The sequence below is a fragment of the Zosterops lateralis genome (genome assembly GCF_965231275.1).
Source record: "Zosterops lateralis genome assembly, chromosome: 1".
Taxonomy (NCBI): domain Eukaryota; kingdom Metazoa; phylum Chordata; class Aves; order Passeriformes; family Zosteropidae; genus Zosterops; species Zosterops lateralis.
The window spans coordinates 150837503-150856785 of record NC_139762.1 but is presented as its reverse complement, the minus strand read 5'-3'; the positions used below and the strand labels follow the sequence as shown (position 1 = coordinate 150856785).

General features: G+C 54.9%; 1 protein-coding gene across 2 annotated transcripts; it reads left to right on the top strand.

Moving 5' to 3' along the window:
- Positions 1-392: 392 nt before the first annotated feature.
- On the top strand, positions 393-18846 carry LOC310909336 (1-phosphatidylinositol 4,5-bisphosphate phosphodiesterase gamma-1-like). 2 transcript variants are annotated; one of them, XM_083861057.1, is made up of 32 exons: positions 393-946; positions 6322-6471; positions 6581-6674; positions 6787-6834; positions 7576-7660; positions 7791-7871; positions 7963-7997; positions 8462-8534; positions 8629-8730; positions 8811-8929; positions 9006-9091; positions 9258-9378; positions 9469-9637; positions 9836-9955; positions 10134-10241; positions 10336-10523; positions 10705-10905; positions 11024-11143; positions 11403-11586; positions 11857-11946; positions 13170-13273; positions 13478-13574; positions 14456-14522; positions 14809-14972; positions 15088-15184; positions 15289-15513; positions 16088-16236; positions 16438-16552; positions 16655-16816; positions 17404-17492; positions 17593-17777; positions 17861-18846. In XM_083861057.1, exons 1-32 carry the CDS (start codon positions 727-729, stop codon positions 17910-17912), a joined length of 3900 nt encoding a protein of 1299 aa, XP_083717183.1. In that variant the 5' UTR covers positions 393-726; the 3' UTR covers positions 17913-18846. The 2 variants fall into 2 exon arrangements, with proteins under 2 accessions (XP_083717183.1, XP_083717184.1); XM_083861058.1 differs by having other exon boundaries at positions 394-946; positions 11857-11934.
- Positions 18847-19283: the final 437 nt, after the last annotated feature.

Genomic DNA, 19283 nt, shown 5'->3' with positions numbered 1-19283 from the left:
CCTCCGGGCGTCCATTTCATCAGCCCGAAATTAAGGAGCAGCAGCAGGAAAAAAAAAAAAAAAAAGGGGGCGGCGGGCGGGCGGGCGGGCGGTGGGAACCCCCTCCCCTCAATCCCCACCCCAATCCCACCTCCCCACCCACCGCCACCCACCCCAACCCCGCACCCCACATCCCTTCCCACCGCCATCCCGCCGCTCCCCGAGGCTTCCCAAACACCTCTGGACATCCCTTTCGCCGCACCCCATTCCCAACCCCGGCCCCGCTGGGCCCGGAGGCCGGGGGGGAGGATTTTTACGCTGCCCACCATCACTTTTTGGGGTGACTTAGCTCCTTTTTTTTTTTTTTTTTTTTTTTTTTTTTTTTTTTTTTTCTTCTCTCTCCTACGGAGCGGGTGGATTTTTTGGATTTTTTTTCCCTCCCCACGTCCAAAAACTCAACCGCAAGCAAGGCCGTGGTTGTCCATCTTTTTTTCCCAGCGCCAGGGCCGGATCCAGCCTTGGTGACACGAAGGTCACGGTACTTCCAGCCCGGCCTTTTCCTCCCCTCTGTCGCCAATCCCGGCTGCGTGTCCTGGCCGTGCTCCCCTCGCCCGTAGAGGAAACCCACGCCCGGGGCGATCCCAGAAAAAATCCCCAGGGAAGCCTTTCGGCCCTTTGGTTCCGTCCTCTCCTGCATGAGACAGTCCCGGCTGTGCGGCTCTGCCGGGCGATGGCCGAGCACTGAAGATGTCCGTGGCCAGGCTCAACAGCGTCAATGGCTTCTTGGAGGACGCCAGGATGGAGCCGGGGGACATGGGCAGGATCCTGCGCTGCCTGGAGATGGGCACCGTCCTCACCTTGTTCTACCAGAAGAAGTCGCAGAGGCCGGAGAGAAGGACCTTCCAGGTGAAGCTGGAGACGCGCCAGATCATCTGGAGCCGGACACCCGAGAAGGTGGAGGGGGACAGTGAGTATCGGGGGGACAGGGAGGACTGCGGAGGGGACTGGGAGGATTGGGGAGTATCGGTGGCAGCGCTGCTGGAGGGCTGGGGATGTGCTGGTGGGATGCTGAGCTATAAACCCCCAGACAGCTATGGAGTGACTGCCTGGGGGTGTTCTGGGTGTGTTTGGGTGTCCTGCCACAGTGGGGTAAGTGGTTGTGGGGTGCTTGGATGTCCTACTGTAGTGGGGGGACTGATTGTGAGGTGCCTGGATGCGTTGGGGTGCCTGGATATGTTGGGGTGCCTGGGTTTTGTGGGATGCCCTACAGTGGGGGGGAGGTAATCAGTTGTGGGGTGCCTGCGTCTGTTGGAATGTCCTACAGCAGTGGGATGTCTGGCTGGGGGGTTTCTGGGGGTGCTGGGTTTGCCAGCCATGATGGGGTAACTGTTTGTAGGGTGCCTGACTGTGTTGGGGTGTCCTACAGTGATGGGGTAACTGTGGCATTCCTGATTGTATTGGGATGTTCTACCATGGGAAGACTGCTTGTGGGGTTTGTGGCCATGTCAGGATGTTCTGCTGTGGTGGGGTTCCTGGCTGTGGTGGGATGTCCTTCCATGGTGGGGTAACTGGTTATAGGGTGCTTGGGCTTGATGGGACAACCTACAGTAGTGGAGTGACAAGTTTATGGGGTTCCTGGATGTGGTGGAGTGTTCTACCATGGTTGGGTGACTGGTTGTGGAATTCCTGGCCACAGAGGGATGTCCTACCATGGTGGAATGCTCCCCCCTATGGAATGTCCTATCTTGTCAGGGTGCCTGACCACGGGGTGATTCCCATAAAAGCAGGAGCTGCTGGGCTGAGCAACCTTCACCTCCTCCATCCCACCTTGGAAGTTTTCTGTGGGATCAAGCTATTTCCGTTTCATCCCTGGGGATTTATATCCTCCGTGGCAAGGAGGGAAAAGAATGACTATCACTGTTCCTGCTCATGGTGCTTTTAACCCCAGAACCCCACTGGAGCATCCATAAAAATCACCCTTCCTTGTGGATTCACCAGTGGTTAGGAGGTTGTTGTGACAACAGCACTGGGAATTGTTGGGGCTCCGTGCCTTGGTGCTCGTTACCTCAAAGCTTTAATTGAGTTTAAAAAAATCCAGTGGCTGGAACCTGAGATTGGGGTGCCATGGAGCTACACCATCACCTCATCCTGCATCCCTGTGCAGGGAAGGAACTCAGTTTTGGGATATCACCTCACCTGGGTGATGGCAAAACCCACCCTGGAGGTCTGGGAGGTGCCTTTTTCCTGGAGAAGCTCCTCCAAAATCACCAATGACTCCCCTAAAAAATCACCGCCCAAGGCTGATTCTGTGCAAGATCCATCAAAATCCCCTGGAAGCTTCAGCTCCTGCTTGGAGGGGCTGATCCCGAGGCAGAATTCCAGCTTTGAGCCAGGAAAAGGAGGGTGGCACTTGGAGCTGAGCACAGGCATGAGCAGGATCTGTGCTTGTCCAGGCCTTCTGGATACAGGAGCAGATTTGTGGCAGCGGGAGGTGATGGGAGGAAGGACACCCAGTTTTGGAGAGGTATTTTAGGTCCTCATGGAGAAGAGCTTGTTATCCAGTCATGGAAATAATACATTTCCAGCTCCTTGTTTTTTTCTGGAAGTGCCATGCGCTGCCAGATCAGGATCTCAGGTTGCTCATGATGCTGTGACTCAGTTTCCCCTCTGGAATCTTAAGATCTGTCTTTTCCCATACACCAGCCCAACCTCCCCCATGGAAATGGGGGGCATCCTCCAAGATCATCCAGAAGGATGAAAAAAAGGAAAAAAATCCTTCTGGAAACGTGCAATCCCGCCATCCTGTCCCACCATTCACTTTTCCTAGTCTGGAGTGGGAGAAATCCCCATCCTGGTGCTGGGCTGGAGCATCCTCACCCCCTGGCCCAACCCTCCTTTCCTACTCCCTGTGATTCTGTGGAAGTATCGGGATCTCCCAGACCTCATGCCTGCCCTATTTTAAATCCCCCCCTTCAAGCCGGTGTCCCGCTTGGAGAGGGATTAGTGGGAAGTGCTGATGTCTCTGTTAGGGACTGTCAGGGCCAGGACACGGATCCTGGCTCTCCCCTGGACCCCCAGGATAATTACACGCTTTGTTAAGCAGCCTCTGGACACGTGTCCATGTGTCCATGCCTGGGATCATGTCCATGCCTGGAATTGCCTTGGAGCATGGCCTCCAAAATTAACCTCATCCTGGAGGGCTTCCAGCTCGTCGCCCTCAGCAGACCCCAGTTCCCAGCACAAGGAATCTAGTGAAAAACAGCCCTAAAAAAAGGATCTTTAGAAGAAATTAAAGGAAAGGGGGGTGAAGGCAGCTTGAAAAATCCAAGAGGATTTTGAAGAGGGGGATTGATGACACCTCCAGCCTTGTTAATGGCAGATAATTAGAATTAGGACATTTTTGGGGGGAGAAAAATCGAGTTGGGATTTATCACTGTTGGAAAAGGAGGAAATATTTTATTCCAGGTTTTAAACCACACCGCAGAATCCTGGCAGGATACGGTCTCCCAATTTCTCCTGTCCAGGAGGGTCTGAGCTGCCACGTGCTGCAAGAAGGGGTAACCGAGGTGCCCAGTCCAGCAGGAATTCCCAGCACAACCATTCCCTCCAACCCTTTTGCTTCCTTCCTAATGCCTGAAAAATATCTCCCAGGCTCTCAGCATCCCTAAAATCCCACTGGGCAGAACCTGCTCCTCCATCATCTCCCCACCATTCCAAATCTTTTTTTGCACCACGCTGCTTGCTTTGCATTAGAAAAGAAAAGGGATTTTCGCAGCTGGAACCGACTTGCAGATCGTTTTAATCGCCCGGGACAATGGAGACAATGCGGGGAGGAGTTTGGAGACAGAGTTCTGACAGGATCGAGGCAAATCCGCTGCAGATGTGGTTTCCAGGAAGCTGCTGCTCGGGTGTATTGTGCAGCCCCGCGCCGCTCCCTCTTCCCCTGTTTTTCATGGGAATGGGCTGTTTGCCCTGGGGAGAAGGATTTGGGGATCTTGGTGGATGAAAAATTGCTGCTGGCAGCCCAGAAATTCTCCGTGTCCTGGGTTCGTCCCACAGCGTGGGCAGCAGGAAAATGGGAATTCTGGCCCGCTCAGGTGAAGCCCCACCTGCAGAGCTGCCTCCAGCTCTGGGGTCTAACAACAGAGGAATGTGGAGCTGCTGGAGCAAATCCAGAGGAGGCCATGGAGATGCCCCAGGGGCTGGCGCCCCTCTGCTCTGGAGCCGGGCTGGGAGAGCTGGGAATGTCCAGCCTGGAGAAGAGAAGGCTCCAGGGAGACCTTGGTGCCTAAAGGGGCTCCAGAAGAGCTGGAGAGCAACTTGGGACAGAGGATGGAGGGACAGGACACAGGGAATGGCTTCCCACAGCCGGAGGGCAGGGTTAGGTGGGATATTGGGAAGGAATTCTTCCCTGTGAGGGTGGTGAGGTCCTGGCACAGGTTTCCCAGAGGAGCTGTTACTGCTACATCCTGGGAAGCATCCAAGGCCAGATTGGATTAGATTGGGCTTGGAGCAACCTGGGATAGTGGAAGGTGTCCCTGCCCATGGTGGGGGTTGGAATGAAATGAGCTTTAAGGTCCCTTCCAACACAAACCATCGTGGAATTAGGAGCAGCTCCCAGAATTCAGGTGGAAGGCTGGATCTTGGAGGAATTAAAGCCAGGAAATGGCAGCATTGCAACTTTTTAGCTAAGCCCTGATAACCACTGGCTTCTTACCCCTCCCTGGCACCCCGTGGATGGGCAGGTTTGGCTCTTTGTTTAACCTATAAACTCAGTTTTCTCCCCAAAATCTGCATGTTCTTAAGAAACAGGGTGTGCTCCGAGCCACAGCAGCCATGTGGAGACAACGAAGTTTCATTCCTTGAGATCTTGTCCCAAAACAATGCCCCTGCCAGGGTGCAGAGCTCCTGTGTGTCACTAGTGCTAAAATCCCACCCTGATCCATGAAATTTGGCTTGCGGTCATCCAGCAAAAGAAAGCTGGATAAAGCTTCCACTGTTTTCTGGAGCTTTTCTGCCAAGAAAAACTATTCTTCCCCTCATTTCTTGCTTAATCAGCCCGATTCCTCCCCCATCCCTTATTCCTCCCTGCATTCGGCTTTTCTTTCCCCTTTGGATTCAGCTGAGGGTTTTCACCAAGGCACGTCTGCAGCCTTCCCCACCACCACATCGGAAACACGGCCAGGCTGGAAATTCTCCGGGAAATGACCCATTTCCTTGGCAGGACAATACCCCTGGCGAGGTGGTCTGACCACCCTGGGTCACACAAAGCCCTTTTCCGGTGTCAGTGGCTCATTCCCAGAGGACAGACCTGCCTGGGGGGTGATGGTTGTGGGATCGAGAACGATTTTGTGCATTGTTCCTAATATTATGTTATTATTCTTGCTCCCAGTGGGATGTGTCCACTGGGAAAACTGGAAATCTCCCTTGGTGGAGTAGCAGTGAGGAAGAGCGTGGTCCGGAAACCCGGCCCTGCCACCACCATTGGAGCTTTATTTAGCGGGATAATGAGGGAGCAGAGCAGCAGGAAAGCAACGCCCTGCAGTCCCAGCTGCCGGGGCTCCAAATTGCCACTTTTGGGAAGACTTCTCCAAGGAAAACATGAGCTCAGCTTATCCCAGAGCAGGGTCTGGCTTGGGGAGGACGAGGTGGCTGGAGATTTGCTGGTTGAGGTGGGGTGGGATGAGCCTGGAGGATGCATGGCAGCCACAAAGCTGGGAAAAGAGTGGGCAGCACTGTTGGGATGCCACGTCCTGGGGACACAGGTTCCTGGAGAGCACACAGGGTTGGGGGGCCATCAGGCACATGGAGGCAGGGCTGCAGGGACACCCTGTCCTTGGGGCACAGATCCCTGGAGGACACGTGACCATGGCATCCTGGTCCTCTCACTCAGCTGCAGGAGCACTACAGGGACCTCATCCTGGGGGCACTCTGGGACACAGATCCCTGGAGGACACATGGCCATGGCATCCTGGTCCTCTCACGCAGCTGTAGCAGCACTGCAAGGACCCCATCCTGGGGATATCCTGGGACACCTCATCTTGGGGACATCCTGGGACACAGATCCCTGGAGGACACAAGGCCATAGCACCCTGGTGCCATCCCACTCCAGCGGGCAGTGCCACAGGGACATGCCACATCCATGGTGCCATCACACATCACTGAAGGACACTGGGGACTTGTCTCCCTCAAAGACACATGGCCACGCACTCCTGAGGGTGTCCCAACCTGGGAGCAAAGTTCTCCAGAGGACACATGTTCTCCTGGAATTCCCACTTCCCTGAGCCACTCTTGTGAGGCTGTGGTAGCAGGGGACAGTTTCATGTTCTTCTCTCCCCACAGTCGACATTCGGGAGATCAAAGAGATCCGCCTGGGGAAGAATTCCCGGGATTTCGAGCGCTACCCCGAGGACGCTCGCAAGCTGGACTTCACCATGTGCTTCATCATCCTCTATGGGATGGACTTCAGGCTGCGGACGCTCAGTGTGGCCGGTGTGTTGGGCCCCATCCCATTCCCTGTGTCCATCCTTGGGATCCCACCCCCTTCCCAGCATCCCATTGTTGCCATCCCAACCTCATCGCCCTCCTCTTCCTCCAACAGCTTTCTGCGAGGAGGACATCAACCTATGGATAACAGGGCTCAACTGGCTGGTGGCTGACACCCAGAGAGCCCAGACCCCTCTACAGATTGAGAGGTGAGGAAGGACCAGCAGATCTCAGTTCCTGGTTTCTTCTTTTGGGGAATACCGGCCCTGGGCTTGGTCCTCTTTGGGATTGAGCACTGTCTGTCCATCCCTTCCTTCACAGGTGGCTACGGAAGCAGTTTGATGGGATGGACCGAGCAAGGGAAGGCAGGTGAGCCACCAGCACAGTGGGTTCAGCTGGACAGGACCATATTCCCCCTGTTGCATCCCAAATCTTCAGGCTGAGCCAGGCTGGGGGTGATGTTTGTGGGACAAAGGAGGACCAGGTTTTTTGGGAGGCTTGAAGGCACTGAAAATCAGAGATTTGGGTGCAGGTCACATTCTTGTGACTGTGAGGGCCACTGGGACCCATCCCTAATGCCACATTTTCACCAGTGCCAGAGGGGGCAGGCCATTAATGCAGCCCATAATTATCTTCCCAAGACATGAAAACCCCAAAACCAAGGGAATTTGGACTTAAATTGTTATGGGGATGGGAATGGGCATCACCTCCAAGTAGGATGATGGCTCACAGCACCTGACTGGTTCTCGAATGTGCTTCCTCTCCTTGTTCTTCTGCTCACACTCATGACAGACATAATTAATCTCAGAAATTAATCTCAGAAACATGGAATCATGGAACAGTTTGGGTTGAAAAGGACATTAAAAATCATCTAGTTTCACCTTCCACTAGACCAGGTTGCTCCAAGCCCCATCTAGCCTGGCCTTGGACACCTCCCCGGATGAGAGATCCACAATTTCCCTGAGTTCTGTGCCACTGCAGGGATCCACAGGCCAGGAGGCTGGGATCCCCTTTCCAGGCACCAAGATTTGGGGTGGGACCCTTAGTGTTGTGAGCTGAGATTCTTCCAAGGATCTGGCAGTGTCCTGACTCTGGTTTTCCCTCTGGCAGCATCACGGTGAAAGACCTGAAGGCAATGCTGCCCCAGGTCAACTACCGCGTTCCCAACATGAGATTCCTGCGGGATAAACTCGTGGTAAGGACCCTCTGTACACCCCAGCTATGAGGGAGATGCTCTTCAACCCGCCCCACATGGGCTGGGGCCACTGTGGTGTCCCTGGTTCCAATCGGGTGGCCCCATTCTCATCCAGCCCTGTCTCCCACAGGAAGTGGAAGCCAGGAATGAGATGACTTTCTCCCACTTCATCCAGTTCTACAGAAACCTGATGTTTGATGCCCAGAAGTCGGTAAGATCCATGGTTTGGCCTCCCAAGTGTCCCCATCCTTGTAGGATGTATCCCCCTCCAGCTAAACCTGGATTCCTTCTCTGCCTTCCAGGTCATTGAGCAGCTGGAGCTCTCCTTCCCCTTGCGGTAAGTTCCCAGCTCCCATCTCAATCAATATTCTGAGTTGGATCCACAGAGTGGGAAATACAGCCAGGCTGTGGGGTAGAGCAGGGGACGGGAATGGGAGAAGGGATAGGAGAGGGGATGGGAGCAGGGATGGGAATATGGGTATGGGTGCAGAAGGGATGGGAGCAATGAGGGGATCTGGGAAAGAAGCAAGGATAGGAACAGGGATGGGAGAAGGGGTGAGCAGGGATGGGAGATGGGATGGCTGTCAGGGATGTACAGACATGTCACCCTGCCCTCCTCCTCCATCCTCAGACAATGCTGCACATTCTGGCTGGTGCCAGCCTCTCCCAGCCACAGGGTTGAGGGACTGTTGGGAATGGGGGGGTTATGGGGAGGCTGAGCTGCAGATGGCCTCAAGTCTGCCATGGGATCTATCCCACTTCCTTCTCCTGCTCCTCACTGGTGGCTGCTCCTTGTCTCAGGAACGTGGACCGCCCTGAGCTGTGCCAAGTGTCCCTCTATGACTTCCAGAAGTTCCTGCTGCATGACCAGAAGGTGGGGTTTCCCTGAGAACTCTGCAGCCTAAGGAACTCCCATGGGATGCTCCAGCCCAGCTCCCCCACTAACAACAGCTGTGTTTGTATCCCAGGAATCCTGGGCCAGTGACGTGGGCATGGTGCGGGACTACATGTGCTCCTACCTCAAGGAAAGCTCCAACGAAGCGTTGGATCCCTCCTTCCAGCTGGATGAGGTGGGTGGCCCCACACAGTGTCCCCACAGGGATCTCCCCACCACCATCAGGCTCTGACCTCTCTGCTTCTCCACCCCCAGTTCCTCACATACCTCTTCTCCAAGGAAAACATGGTGATGGATGCTAAGTACGAGCACGTGGTGCCCGAGGAGATGAACCACCCCTTGTCCCAGTACTGGATCTCCTCATCCCACAACACGTAAGGAATTTTCCTGGCGTGGGCGTTCCTTGGGGACATCCATGAGCATCCCATCATCCTTGTCTCTCTTCTGCAGGTACCTGACAGGAGACCAGTTCTCCAGTGAGTCCTCCCTAGAAGCGTACGCCCGGTGCCTGCGGATGGGCTGCCGCTGCATCGAGTGTGAGTCCCACCAGCGCTTCATGTCCTATCAAACAGACTATTCCCTGTCCCCATCCCATGGGACTAGGGCAGAGGGTCTTTCCCTGTCATTTGGGTGCTCAAAAAAATGGTTACCAGCACGTAGTTGGTGGCAAACATGAATTAACCAAGGTGTTTTCCTTCTCAGTGGATTGCTGGGATGGCCCGGACGATCTCCCCATCATCTACCATGGCCACACACTCACCTCCAAGATCAAATTCCTGGATGTGCTGCACACCATCAAGGAGCACGCCTTCGTCACCTCTGAGTAAGCCCCAGCTCCCCCAGCGATCTCTGAATTCTGGGAACCTCTCCCTTGCCTTCATCTGAGGCCACCATTTCTGCCTGCTTGCTCCAGGTTCCCCATCATCCTCTCCATTGAGGACCACTGCAGCATTGTCCAGCAGAGGAACATGGCCTCCCACTTCAAGAAGGTTTTTGGGGACATGCTCCTCACCAAGCCAGTGGACATCAATGCCGATGAGTTGCCCTCACCCACCCAGCTCAAGAAGAAAATCCTAATCAAGGTGTGGAGCAGGCAAAGCCCCAAAACCCTTCTTTGCAGGAGAGACGCCAATTGTGTTGGGTTCTACGCCAAGAGATGGTCAAGGGGGACAAGGGGTGGTGGGAAGGGACCTGTGGGAGCTTGATCCTGAGGGTTGGGAGGTCAGTGTGACAGGGACAACATGGTCACCACTGAGCTCCCCTCCCTGGGTGTCCCCCAGCACAAGAAACTGGTTGAAGGGAATCTGTATGAGGAGGTCTCCACTGCCAGTTACTCAGAGAACGACATCAGCAACTCCATCAAGAATGGAATTCTCTACCTTGAAGACCCCATCGACCATGTAAGGAAAGCCCCCAGAGGCTGAGTGGGATCTGTCAGACATTGAGGTTTGGGATGGGCTCTGCTAGACCACTGTGATGCTATGAGGGGGAAGAAAGGGATTAAGAACCTCATCCCAAAGCGCCATCCCTCCATGTCATCCTCTTCCTCACCTCACTGATGTTCTTCCTCCTTCCCAGACCTGGAGCCCTCATTATTTTGTCCTGACAAGTAACAAGATTTACTACTCGGAGGAGACATCCCGCTACCAGTTCAATGAGGATGAAGAGGAGGTGGAGCAGAAGGAGGTGTGTGAGGGGCAGGACATGCCTGCAGGGCGAGGCAACAACTCCGTGGGGAGGGTGACAGGGTGGCAACACCCACTTCGGGATGAACTTGCAGGAGTTCAACAACAATGAGCTGCACTTTACGGAGAAGTGGTTCCACGGCAAGCTCGGAGGTGGCCGTGACGGACGACAGATTGCGGAGAAGCTGCTGCATGAGTACTGCACCGAGACAGGCGGCAAAGACGGCACCTTCCTGGTGCGCGAGAGCGAGACCTTCGTGGGCGACTACACCCTCTCCTTCTGGTAGGAGCTCCAGCAGGGAGGCAGGATCCCACCTTCCCTGGGTGACCCTCCTGTCAGTGCCTGGTTTGGTGGCTGGAATGGCTTTTGGGGGACGAATGTCACCTTTTTTGTGACATTCAAAGTATGGGATAATGAGGATGTGAACCCAGATTGATTTGGCTTTCTTTCACCCCCGTGGCAGGAGGTCCAGCCGGGTGCAGCACTGCCGGATCCACTCGCGGCAGGAGGCCGGGGCCACCAAGTTCTACCTGACGGACAACCTGGTATTCGACAGCCTCTACAGCCTCATCTGCCACTACCGGGAGGTGCCACTGCGCTGCAATGAGTTCGAGATGCGCCTCACCGACCCCGTCCCCCAACCCAACGCCCACGAGAGCAAAGAGTGAGCATCCTCCCAGTCCCCGCCCTCTTGATCCCATGGGTCCACCAGCCTCCTCCAGCCTCAGCAGGATGTGGAGATGACAATGCCAGCCCCCTGTCTCCATGTTGTCCCTGGCCAGGTGGTACCATGCCAGCTTGACACGTCTCCAGGCCGAGCACATGCTGATGCGGGTCCCGCGGGATGGAGCGTTCCTGGTGCGGAAGCGCAGTGAACCCAACTCCTACGCCATCTCCTTCCGGTGAGTGTGGCCACCATGAGGCCAGCTGGGCTTGGCCCAGCTGAGGACTGTCTGTTGTGACCCCGAGCTAGGTGGCAGGGGTCTGCTGTGGGTGACAGTCAGACACGTGACAGTGTCATGAAGGGGAAACCCTCTCCATGACGTCTTCAGGGTGGTCACCTTGGTGGCATCCCCAAGCATCACCTCCCAGCCATTCCCATCATGGAGCCAGGATCCAGCCACCCCTCACCCATCCCATTCCCATTTCTCCTGGCTCCAGGGCAGAGGGGAAGATCAAGCACTGCCGCATCCAGCAGGAAGGGAGGCTCTTCATGCTGGGCAGCTCAGCTGAGTTCGAGAGCCTCGTGGACCTCATCAGCTACTACGAGAAGCACCCGCTGTACCGCAAGATGAAGCTGCGCTACCCCATCAACGAGGAGACCCTGGAGAAGATGGGCACCACTGTGAGTTCTCCCAGCAGTGGACATGGTGGGGTTTCTGTTCCATGGGCAACCAAGCCCTATCCTCAGCTCCACCACCTTCGAGAATTTTGATTGGAGCCCAACCAGAACTGGCCAAGCTTGTCCCACAGTCATCACCCAGCATTAAAATTCCACCATAATTCCCTTTTCCAACAAGTTGCAAGGGGATATTAGATCCCACTCAACCTCCTCTGATCCCCTCATAACGCCTACCCACATCCAGATGACCCCCTCAGGTATTTCTCCTTGCAGGAACTGGACTACGGAGCCCTGTACGAGGTGCGGACTCCCCACTTCTACGTAGAGGCCAACAAGATGCCAATGGCCAGGGTAAGGGGCCAGGTTGGTGTCCTGGGAAGTGGTGGGTGGTGGGATATGGCAGTTTAAATGCTGGGGTTCCTGGGGGGTCCTTCCCCAGATCCATCATACCTCCCACCACCACTGACCTGAGAAGTGGTCATGTTGTGCTCCCTTTCTTTTTGAGCCTCAAGTGACACTGGAGCTGAACCCAGCCAATATCATCATCATCACTTGGGGACAGTCTGAGCTCCAGTGACAGCATTGCCACAGTGTAGTGGGGGACAGGGCTGGAGAGACCCCAGCCTGGAGCAGGGACCCAGCAGAAGTTTGCCCCAACAGCAAGGAAATCTCTTTGCACTGGTGAACCCCTAAAAAGCAGGTCTGGGGTCAATTCCTAGGTGGTGGAGTCTCCATCTTCAGAGGTTTTTGGGACTTGCTTGTTCTTGGAGTTGACCCAAACTTCACCCTTGGAGATTTTTGGGATAAGGTGGGTCTTGGAGCTGACCCAATTTCTGCCTGTGGGGGTTTTTGTGACTGGACATATCTTGAAGTTGATCCTGGGAGAGGCTGGATTGGAGCCCTAAGGTTCCTTTCCTGTGATCCTACAATCCCATGGTCCAGCACTGCTGGTGCTTTAATGGTCCCATTCCAGCAAGGTAAGACTACACAAAGGGAAACTTAATCCAGAGGGATTTTTTCCACGGAATGTGGTAATATCAGAGGATTAACCCTCCAGAGCACCAGGAGAAAGCATTGTGGGTCCCAAAAAAGGAATCTGATCTGCTCTGAATGTGGTGATCCTGCAGGACCACAGGCACTTCTAGCCCTCCTGTCCCATCTAACCCATCCCAGTACTGTGAGCAATTTGGAAGCTGGAGAGGGACTTTTTGTCAGGAACTGCAGATAGGTCAAGGAGTAAGGGATACAAAATGGAGGAAATTCAGGTTAGATATTAGGAAGAAATTTTTTACTGTGAGGGTGGTGAGACACTGGAATAGAGAAATTGTGGATGCCCCATCCCTGGAGGTGCTCAAGGCCAGGTTGGACAGAGCTTGGAGCAACCCGGTCTAATGGAAAGTGTCTCTGCCCATGGTGGGATGGGTTGGAATGTGATGACCTTTAAGGTCTATTCCAACCCCTTAACATTCTGTGATGCCATGATTTGGGGTCAGCAGCCCCCACACTCCACTATGGGTTCTCGAGGGACTGGTCTGAGTGGGGTGCCAGGGTGGTGACACACGTGTCCCTCTTCCCGGTGTCCCCAGTGCACGGTGAAGGCTCTGTATGACTACAAGGCACAACGGGAGGATGAGCTGTCATTCTGCAAGCAGGCCATCATCCACAACGTGGACAAGCAGGACGGCGGCTGGTGAGGGCGGTCACTTGGGTGTCACCACGGGCGGGACATGGAGGGGACACCCCGGGTATTCCCATGGCGGGTTTTAAATCAGCCTCCTTCTCTGTCCCCCCACCCCTTCTCCAACCACCCCCCGGCACCGCATGCAGCAGGGACACCTCTGTCCCCCCCTCCCCGAAATCTGTCCGCTCGCCTTGATCCTCTCACCCCTTGCAGGTGGCGAGGGGACTATGGGGGCAAGAAGCAGCTCTGGTTTCCGGCCAACTACGTGGAGGAGATTGTCGGCACCCAGGCACAGGAGCAGGATGAGGCTGTGAGTGCCACCTCCCTGGGACCCTGGGAGAGAGGACACTGGAGGCTCCCAGGAGCCTTGACCAAGTCCAGACCCTTATCCTGAGGCTGGGAGATGCTCACGATCCTGCTCCAGCTTGGATCCTTTTCCAGAGGCTGGGGGATGCTCACAATCCTGCTCCAGCTTGGATCCATATCCAGAGGCTGGGGGATGCTCATGGTCCTGCTCCAGCTTGGATCCTTATCCAGAGGCTGGGGGATGATTGTTGTCCTGCTCCAGCCTAGATCCTTATCCAGAGGCTAGGGAACGTTCCTGGCCTTACTCCAGCTTGGACCTATTTCTGGGAGTTGGGAAATGTGTCTAGTCCTGTTCCAGCCCATATCTTTATCCAGAGACTGTGGAATGCTCCCATCCCCACTCCAGCTTTTCTGGAAGCTGCAGGATATTCCAAGCCCAGATCCTTATCCAGAGGCTGAGGAATGTTCTTGGTCCTGCTCCAGTCCAGATTCTTATCTGGAAGCTGAGGGATGTTCTTGGCCCTACTCCCACTTAGATAATTTATTAGAAGCTGGAGGATGCTCCCAGTCCTGCTCCAGCCCAGACCCTTATCCAGAATCTGGGTGATGTTCTTGGTCCCACAGAGTCAGGGGATGCTCTTGGTCCTGCTCTAACCCAGACCTTTATCCAGAATCTGGGGGATGGTCTGAGCCCTCTATCAGCCCAGACCCTTATCCAGGCGCTGGGGGATGCTCCTGATCCTGCTCCAACCCACCTCTTGGGGTGATGCTCCTGGGTGTTTTTTCCCTTCTTTTCCTCAGATTTGTCCAACTGGGAGGGCTGGATGGTGGCTGCCTGTAACCCACAGGCCTCTCCCATATTACCTCTTCCTGTCTCTCTTGCAGTCATCAGAAAACAGCCCCCTGGGGAACTTCCTGAAGGGCTTCATCGATGTCCCATCCTGCCACGTCGGTGAGTGTCCCTACTTAGGGATTTGGGGGAAATTTGGAGGAATTGGGATGTCCAGATGATTCAGGGGACATTTTCCCTTGATTCCAAGGGGGTGTTTCAGCATGCAAAGCTGAAGCCACACATTTTAAAGAATGGGATCCTCACAGGAGGAGAATCCTGATGGATGGTGGGGTGCCAGCAGGGGCTGGTGGGGGCCCGGGAGCGGGACCGCTGAGGTTTCGTTTGCTCCACAGAGCCATCCGTTGGGAATGTCTTCGAGTAAAGCCCCCCTCTGATGTCCTTATAGTTATCTCCAAAGACGGGAGGAGCTCCAAACCATTTGTCTTCACCATCCATTCCCAGCAGATGTCCCACGCAGCCCAGTCACTGGACGTGGCCGCTGACACGCAGGAGGAACTCAGCGAGTGGGTGGCCAAGATCCGGGAGGCCACGCAGAATGCCGACGCCAGGGTGAGGGGATGCAGAGGATGGGGCTGGATGGTCCCTTTCTCATGGAGATTGTTCCTAATATCTCCAAAGGAGAAGTCTGGGAGGAGACTTGCAGCTCTTGTTTTTCCTGGTGCAGATGCAAGAGGGGAAGATCATGGAGCGGAGGAAGAAGATCGCCCTGGAGCTCTCGGAGCTGGTTGTGTATTGCCGGCCGGTGCCATTTGATGAGGATAGTAAGTCCTGGAGAAGTGGGATAAAGGGATGAGTGTGAGAAAAGACAGGTGGGAAGAACCATCCAGGTCTCATTCCTTCCCTGATGGCCACTCTATGCTTGCAGAGATTGGCACAGACAAGGCGTGTTACCGGGACATGTCCTCCTTCCCGGAGACCAAGGCGGAGAAATACGCCAACCGCAGCAAGGGCAAGAAGTTCCTGCAGTACAACCGCCGCCAGCTGAGCCGTATCTATCCCAAAGGACAGCGCCTGGACTCCTCCAACTATGACCCGCTGCCCATGTGGATCTGTGGGAGCCAACTCGTGGCCCTCAACTTCCAGACACCTGGTAAATCCTGCTCCTGGGTTTGTTCTTGGCCTTAACCCTGAAAGCTGTCTCAAAATTCCCATTCCCAGTGCTTCTGCCCTGGATCGTCTTGTTGGAGGTGGTTTGGGTGATCTCTTCAACCTTTGTCTCCATCCTCATGGGGACATGAGTGGTTTGGATGCTCTTCAGCCTTTTCCTGATCCTGATGGGAACACGGGAGGTGGTTTGGATAATCTCTCCAAGTTTTGTCCTCATCCTGATAAGGATAGAGGAGGTGGTTTGGGTGATCTCTCCAAGCTTTGTCCTTGTCCTGATGGAGACACAGGAGGTGGTTTGGATGCTCTCCAACCTTTGTCTCATCCTGATGGGGTTGCAAGGGGTGGTTTGAAAGATCTCTCCAAACTTTGTCCCCATCCTGATAGGCATATCTCCATGCAATCCTTGGGTGATTCATGCAGCAAAACTCAGCTGCATCCCTCCTCCAACCACAGCTGGGGGCTCTTGGTTGGGCTTGCAGGGTAGGACCTTCTGCCCGAGGACCTCATGGAGGTCCCTGAGCCCCACACTCAGATCTGCTCTGTCCCCACTGCCACAGACAAACCGATGCAGCTGAACCAGGCACTCTTCATGCTCGGTGGCCGCAGTGGCTATGTCCTGCAGCCAGACATCATGAGGGACGAGACCTTTGACCCCTTCGACAAGAACAGCCTGAAGATCGTGGAGCCCATCACAGTCCAGCTGCAGGCAAGTGTGCAAGGACAGCAAGACCACCTTGAGGTGGTCACTATCAAGATGGGAACTCCTTCCTTATTTTGAGGTCAACCAGGGGTGGTTTTTACTTCTTCCAGCTACATATTTGTTTCATGGAGCTTGTTACTCTTGAGAGTTCTTCTTCATTCAGTGTGGCTAGACCTCACCCTCCTCTTCCTCCCCTTTCTCCCACAGATCCTCGGTGCCCGGCACCTGCCCAAGAACGGGAGGAGCATCGTGTGCCCTTTTGTGGAGGTGGAGGTTTGCGGTTCCGAGTATGACAACAGCAAGAACAAGACAGATGTTGTAGGTGAGGGACCATACCCTTAGAGACAACCCTGACTCTGCCTTCTGTCGTCCTCCTGAGAGGACATGTGAGTGATGAGGCTGGGTTTTGTGCTCTCTCCCACAGCTGACAACGGCTTCAATCCCGTCTGGCTCTTCAAGCAGTTTGTCTTTGACATTAACAACCCCGAGTTTGCCTTCCTCCGTTTTGTGGTGTATGAGGAGGACATGTTCAGTGACCCCAACTTCTTGGCACAAGCCACTTTCCCTGTCAAGGGCCTCAAAACAGGTATGATCCTTCCACCATCATCATCATCACCATCTCCATCATAATCATGGAATCACAGAAGTGTTTGGGTTGGAAGGGGCTTTTAAATGTCATCTTGTCCAGGCCCCCTGCAATCATCATTATCTCCATGATTAAGTCATGGAGTCATAGAAGTGTTTGGGTTGGAAAGGACCTTTAAAGGTGTTCTAGTGCAGCCCTCCTGCAGTTGTCATCATCATGATCTCCATCATTGAGTCATGGAATCATAGAAGGGTTTGGCTAGGAAGGAGCTTTTAAAGGTCATCTAGTCCAAATCTCCTTCAATCATCATCATCTCCATCATAGATCATGGAATCATAGAAGTGTTTGAGTTGGAAGGGACCTCTAAAAGTCATTGAGTCCAACTCCCCTGCATCGTTATCATCATCATGATCTCCATCATTAAGTCATGGAGTCTTAGAAGGGTTTGGGTTGGAAGGGATCTCTAAAGATCTTCTAGTGCAAATCCCCTGCAATCATCATTATTATCTCCCTGGGGTCCTGGCCATGGTGAGGGGCTCTGGCCCTGTTGTGGTGCTGTGGAGCTCATGTTCTGATGTTGTGTCCAGGCTACCGGTCGGTGCCGCTGAAGAACAGCTACACTGAGGACCTGGAGCTCGCCTCCCTCCTCATCCACATCGAAATCATCAATGCCAAGGCAGGTGACCAAGGCAGTTTGGGAAACCTGGAACAAGGGGAACCAACTCTTTGGGGTGTCCTGCCCACCCCACCAGCCTCATGCGCTTGTTTTGGAGCAGGAGGAAGATGAGGAGAACCTCTACTCGTCCATCCAGCAGCTCCGGGACCGTGCCAGCGAGCTCTCCAGCCAGGTCTCCAGCTACGAGCGCACCAACAGCTGCGATTCCCGCTACCAGCAGCGCCTGGATGAGCTCCGGGCGGCCCAGGAGCGGCTCATGGAGCTCACTGAAGTCCGCAACCGCAAGTGAGTTGTCCCCTCCCTGTGGCTTTGGGAGGTCCCTCTCGGGGTAAGGTCCCTAAGGCCACCACCACTCTGCTCCCCACCAGGTTGATGGAGAAGAAGAAGAGGGACCGGCAGATGGTCACCAAACGCAGCTGAGCTGGAGGGACTCGAGCTGAGGAGCTCCCCCAGCCACCTCCTCTCCTGCCACAAAGGGAGGTGGGGTGGCCACATCTGGACTTCCCACCATGCCCAGGACTGAGTGACAGCAGCATGACAAATTTGAGGATGAAAGGGGATTTGGGTAGCTGTGCCTGTGACGGGGGTGAGGTGGGAGATGGAATGCTCTGGCTTCAATCCCACATGCCTCCAGCTTCATCCCATGTTCCATGGGGCTTGTGGCCACATCCTTGTCCCCATGGGGTGGCCACAGTGGCTCCTCCTCACCCACCGTTCTCAATGTCCCACCATCACATGGCAGCCCCATGACCGATGGGGAAACTGAGGCACAAGGGCCCAGCCAGCCCAGGATGGGGCAGGACTGGCCACCTCCATCCTGGACACAGGTGTCAGGACTGGCTGGGGGTGAGGCACCAGGATGGGGACACAAGGGACACTTCTGGGGGGGTTAGGGGGGTATTTTACTCCCCCGCTATAAATATCTGTATTTTCTTCTTTTATCCAGCGTGTACATATGGCATGGGGGGAGGGGGTGTCTGTACCAGCCACACTATTAGGGCACAAGGGGGACCCCAAAACGTCCAGATATGTTCCAGCATGGGACCAAGGGAGCAGGGGACCAAGTCTGGGGGTGCCTCACAAGGCAGAGTGGCCTTTGACAGGGTGACCTGAGTAGGCACCTGATAAATACAGGCAGCAAGGTGGCCCCAGAGGGGACAGGGATGTCCCTAAGGTGACCCAGAGTTATCACCAAACTCTGGGAATGGGGACAGAGCCTGCCAGTAAAGCCAGCTGAGGTGGCGGCCAGCCCGGTGGTGGCTGGGGACATTTTCGGGTGTCCCCCGGGGTCGGAGTGTCCCGGCAAGGGGGACCTGTGTATTCTTTGTATGAAAATAAATCTATTTAGCCAATATTTATACCCTGCTGCTGTGACCTGGTGTCCCCTCCCAGCTCTGCTGCCACCTCGATGTCCCCAGGGTGGGTGATGTCCCCCAGGAGGTGGCTTGGTAGTCCCAGATCCGGTGTGTCACCCTTATCCCAGCAGCAGTGGGGACACTTGGGGGTGTGTTGTGGCAGGCAGGGCCACCCAGGAGGGCAGAGGGACACAGGACAGGGGTGCAGGGACACAGGGACAATGGATACAAGGTTGTGGGGACACAGTGCCATGGGGACATGAGGCCACAGGGACAGAGGGCTCTGGGGGCGCACAGCTATGGGGATGCAGGATCACAGGGTCATGCCATGGGCACACACATGGGGACACGCACGAATCCATAGCGATTTGGGTCCATGGGAACACACACAGATCCATAGGCATTTGGCTACATCAGGATACATGTGGATTTGGGT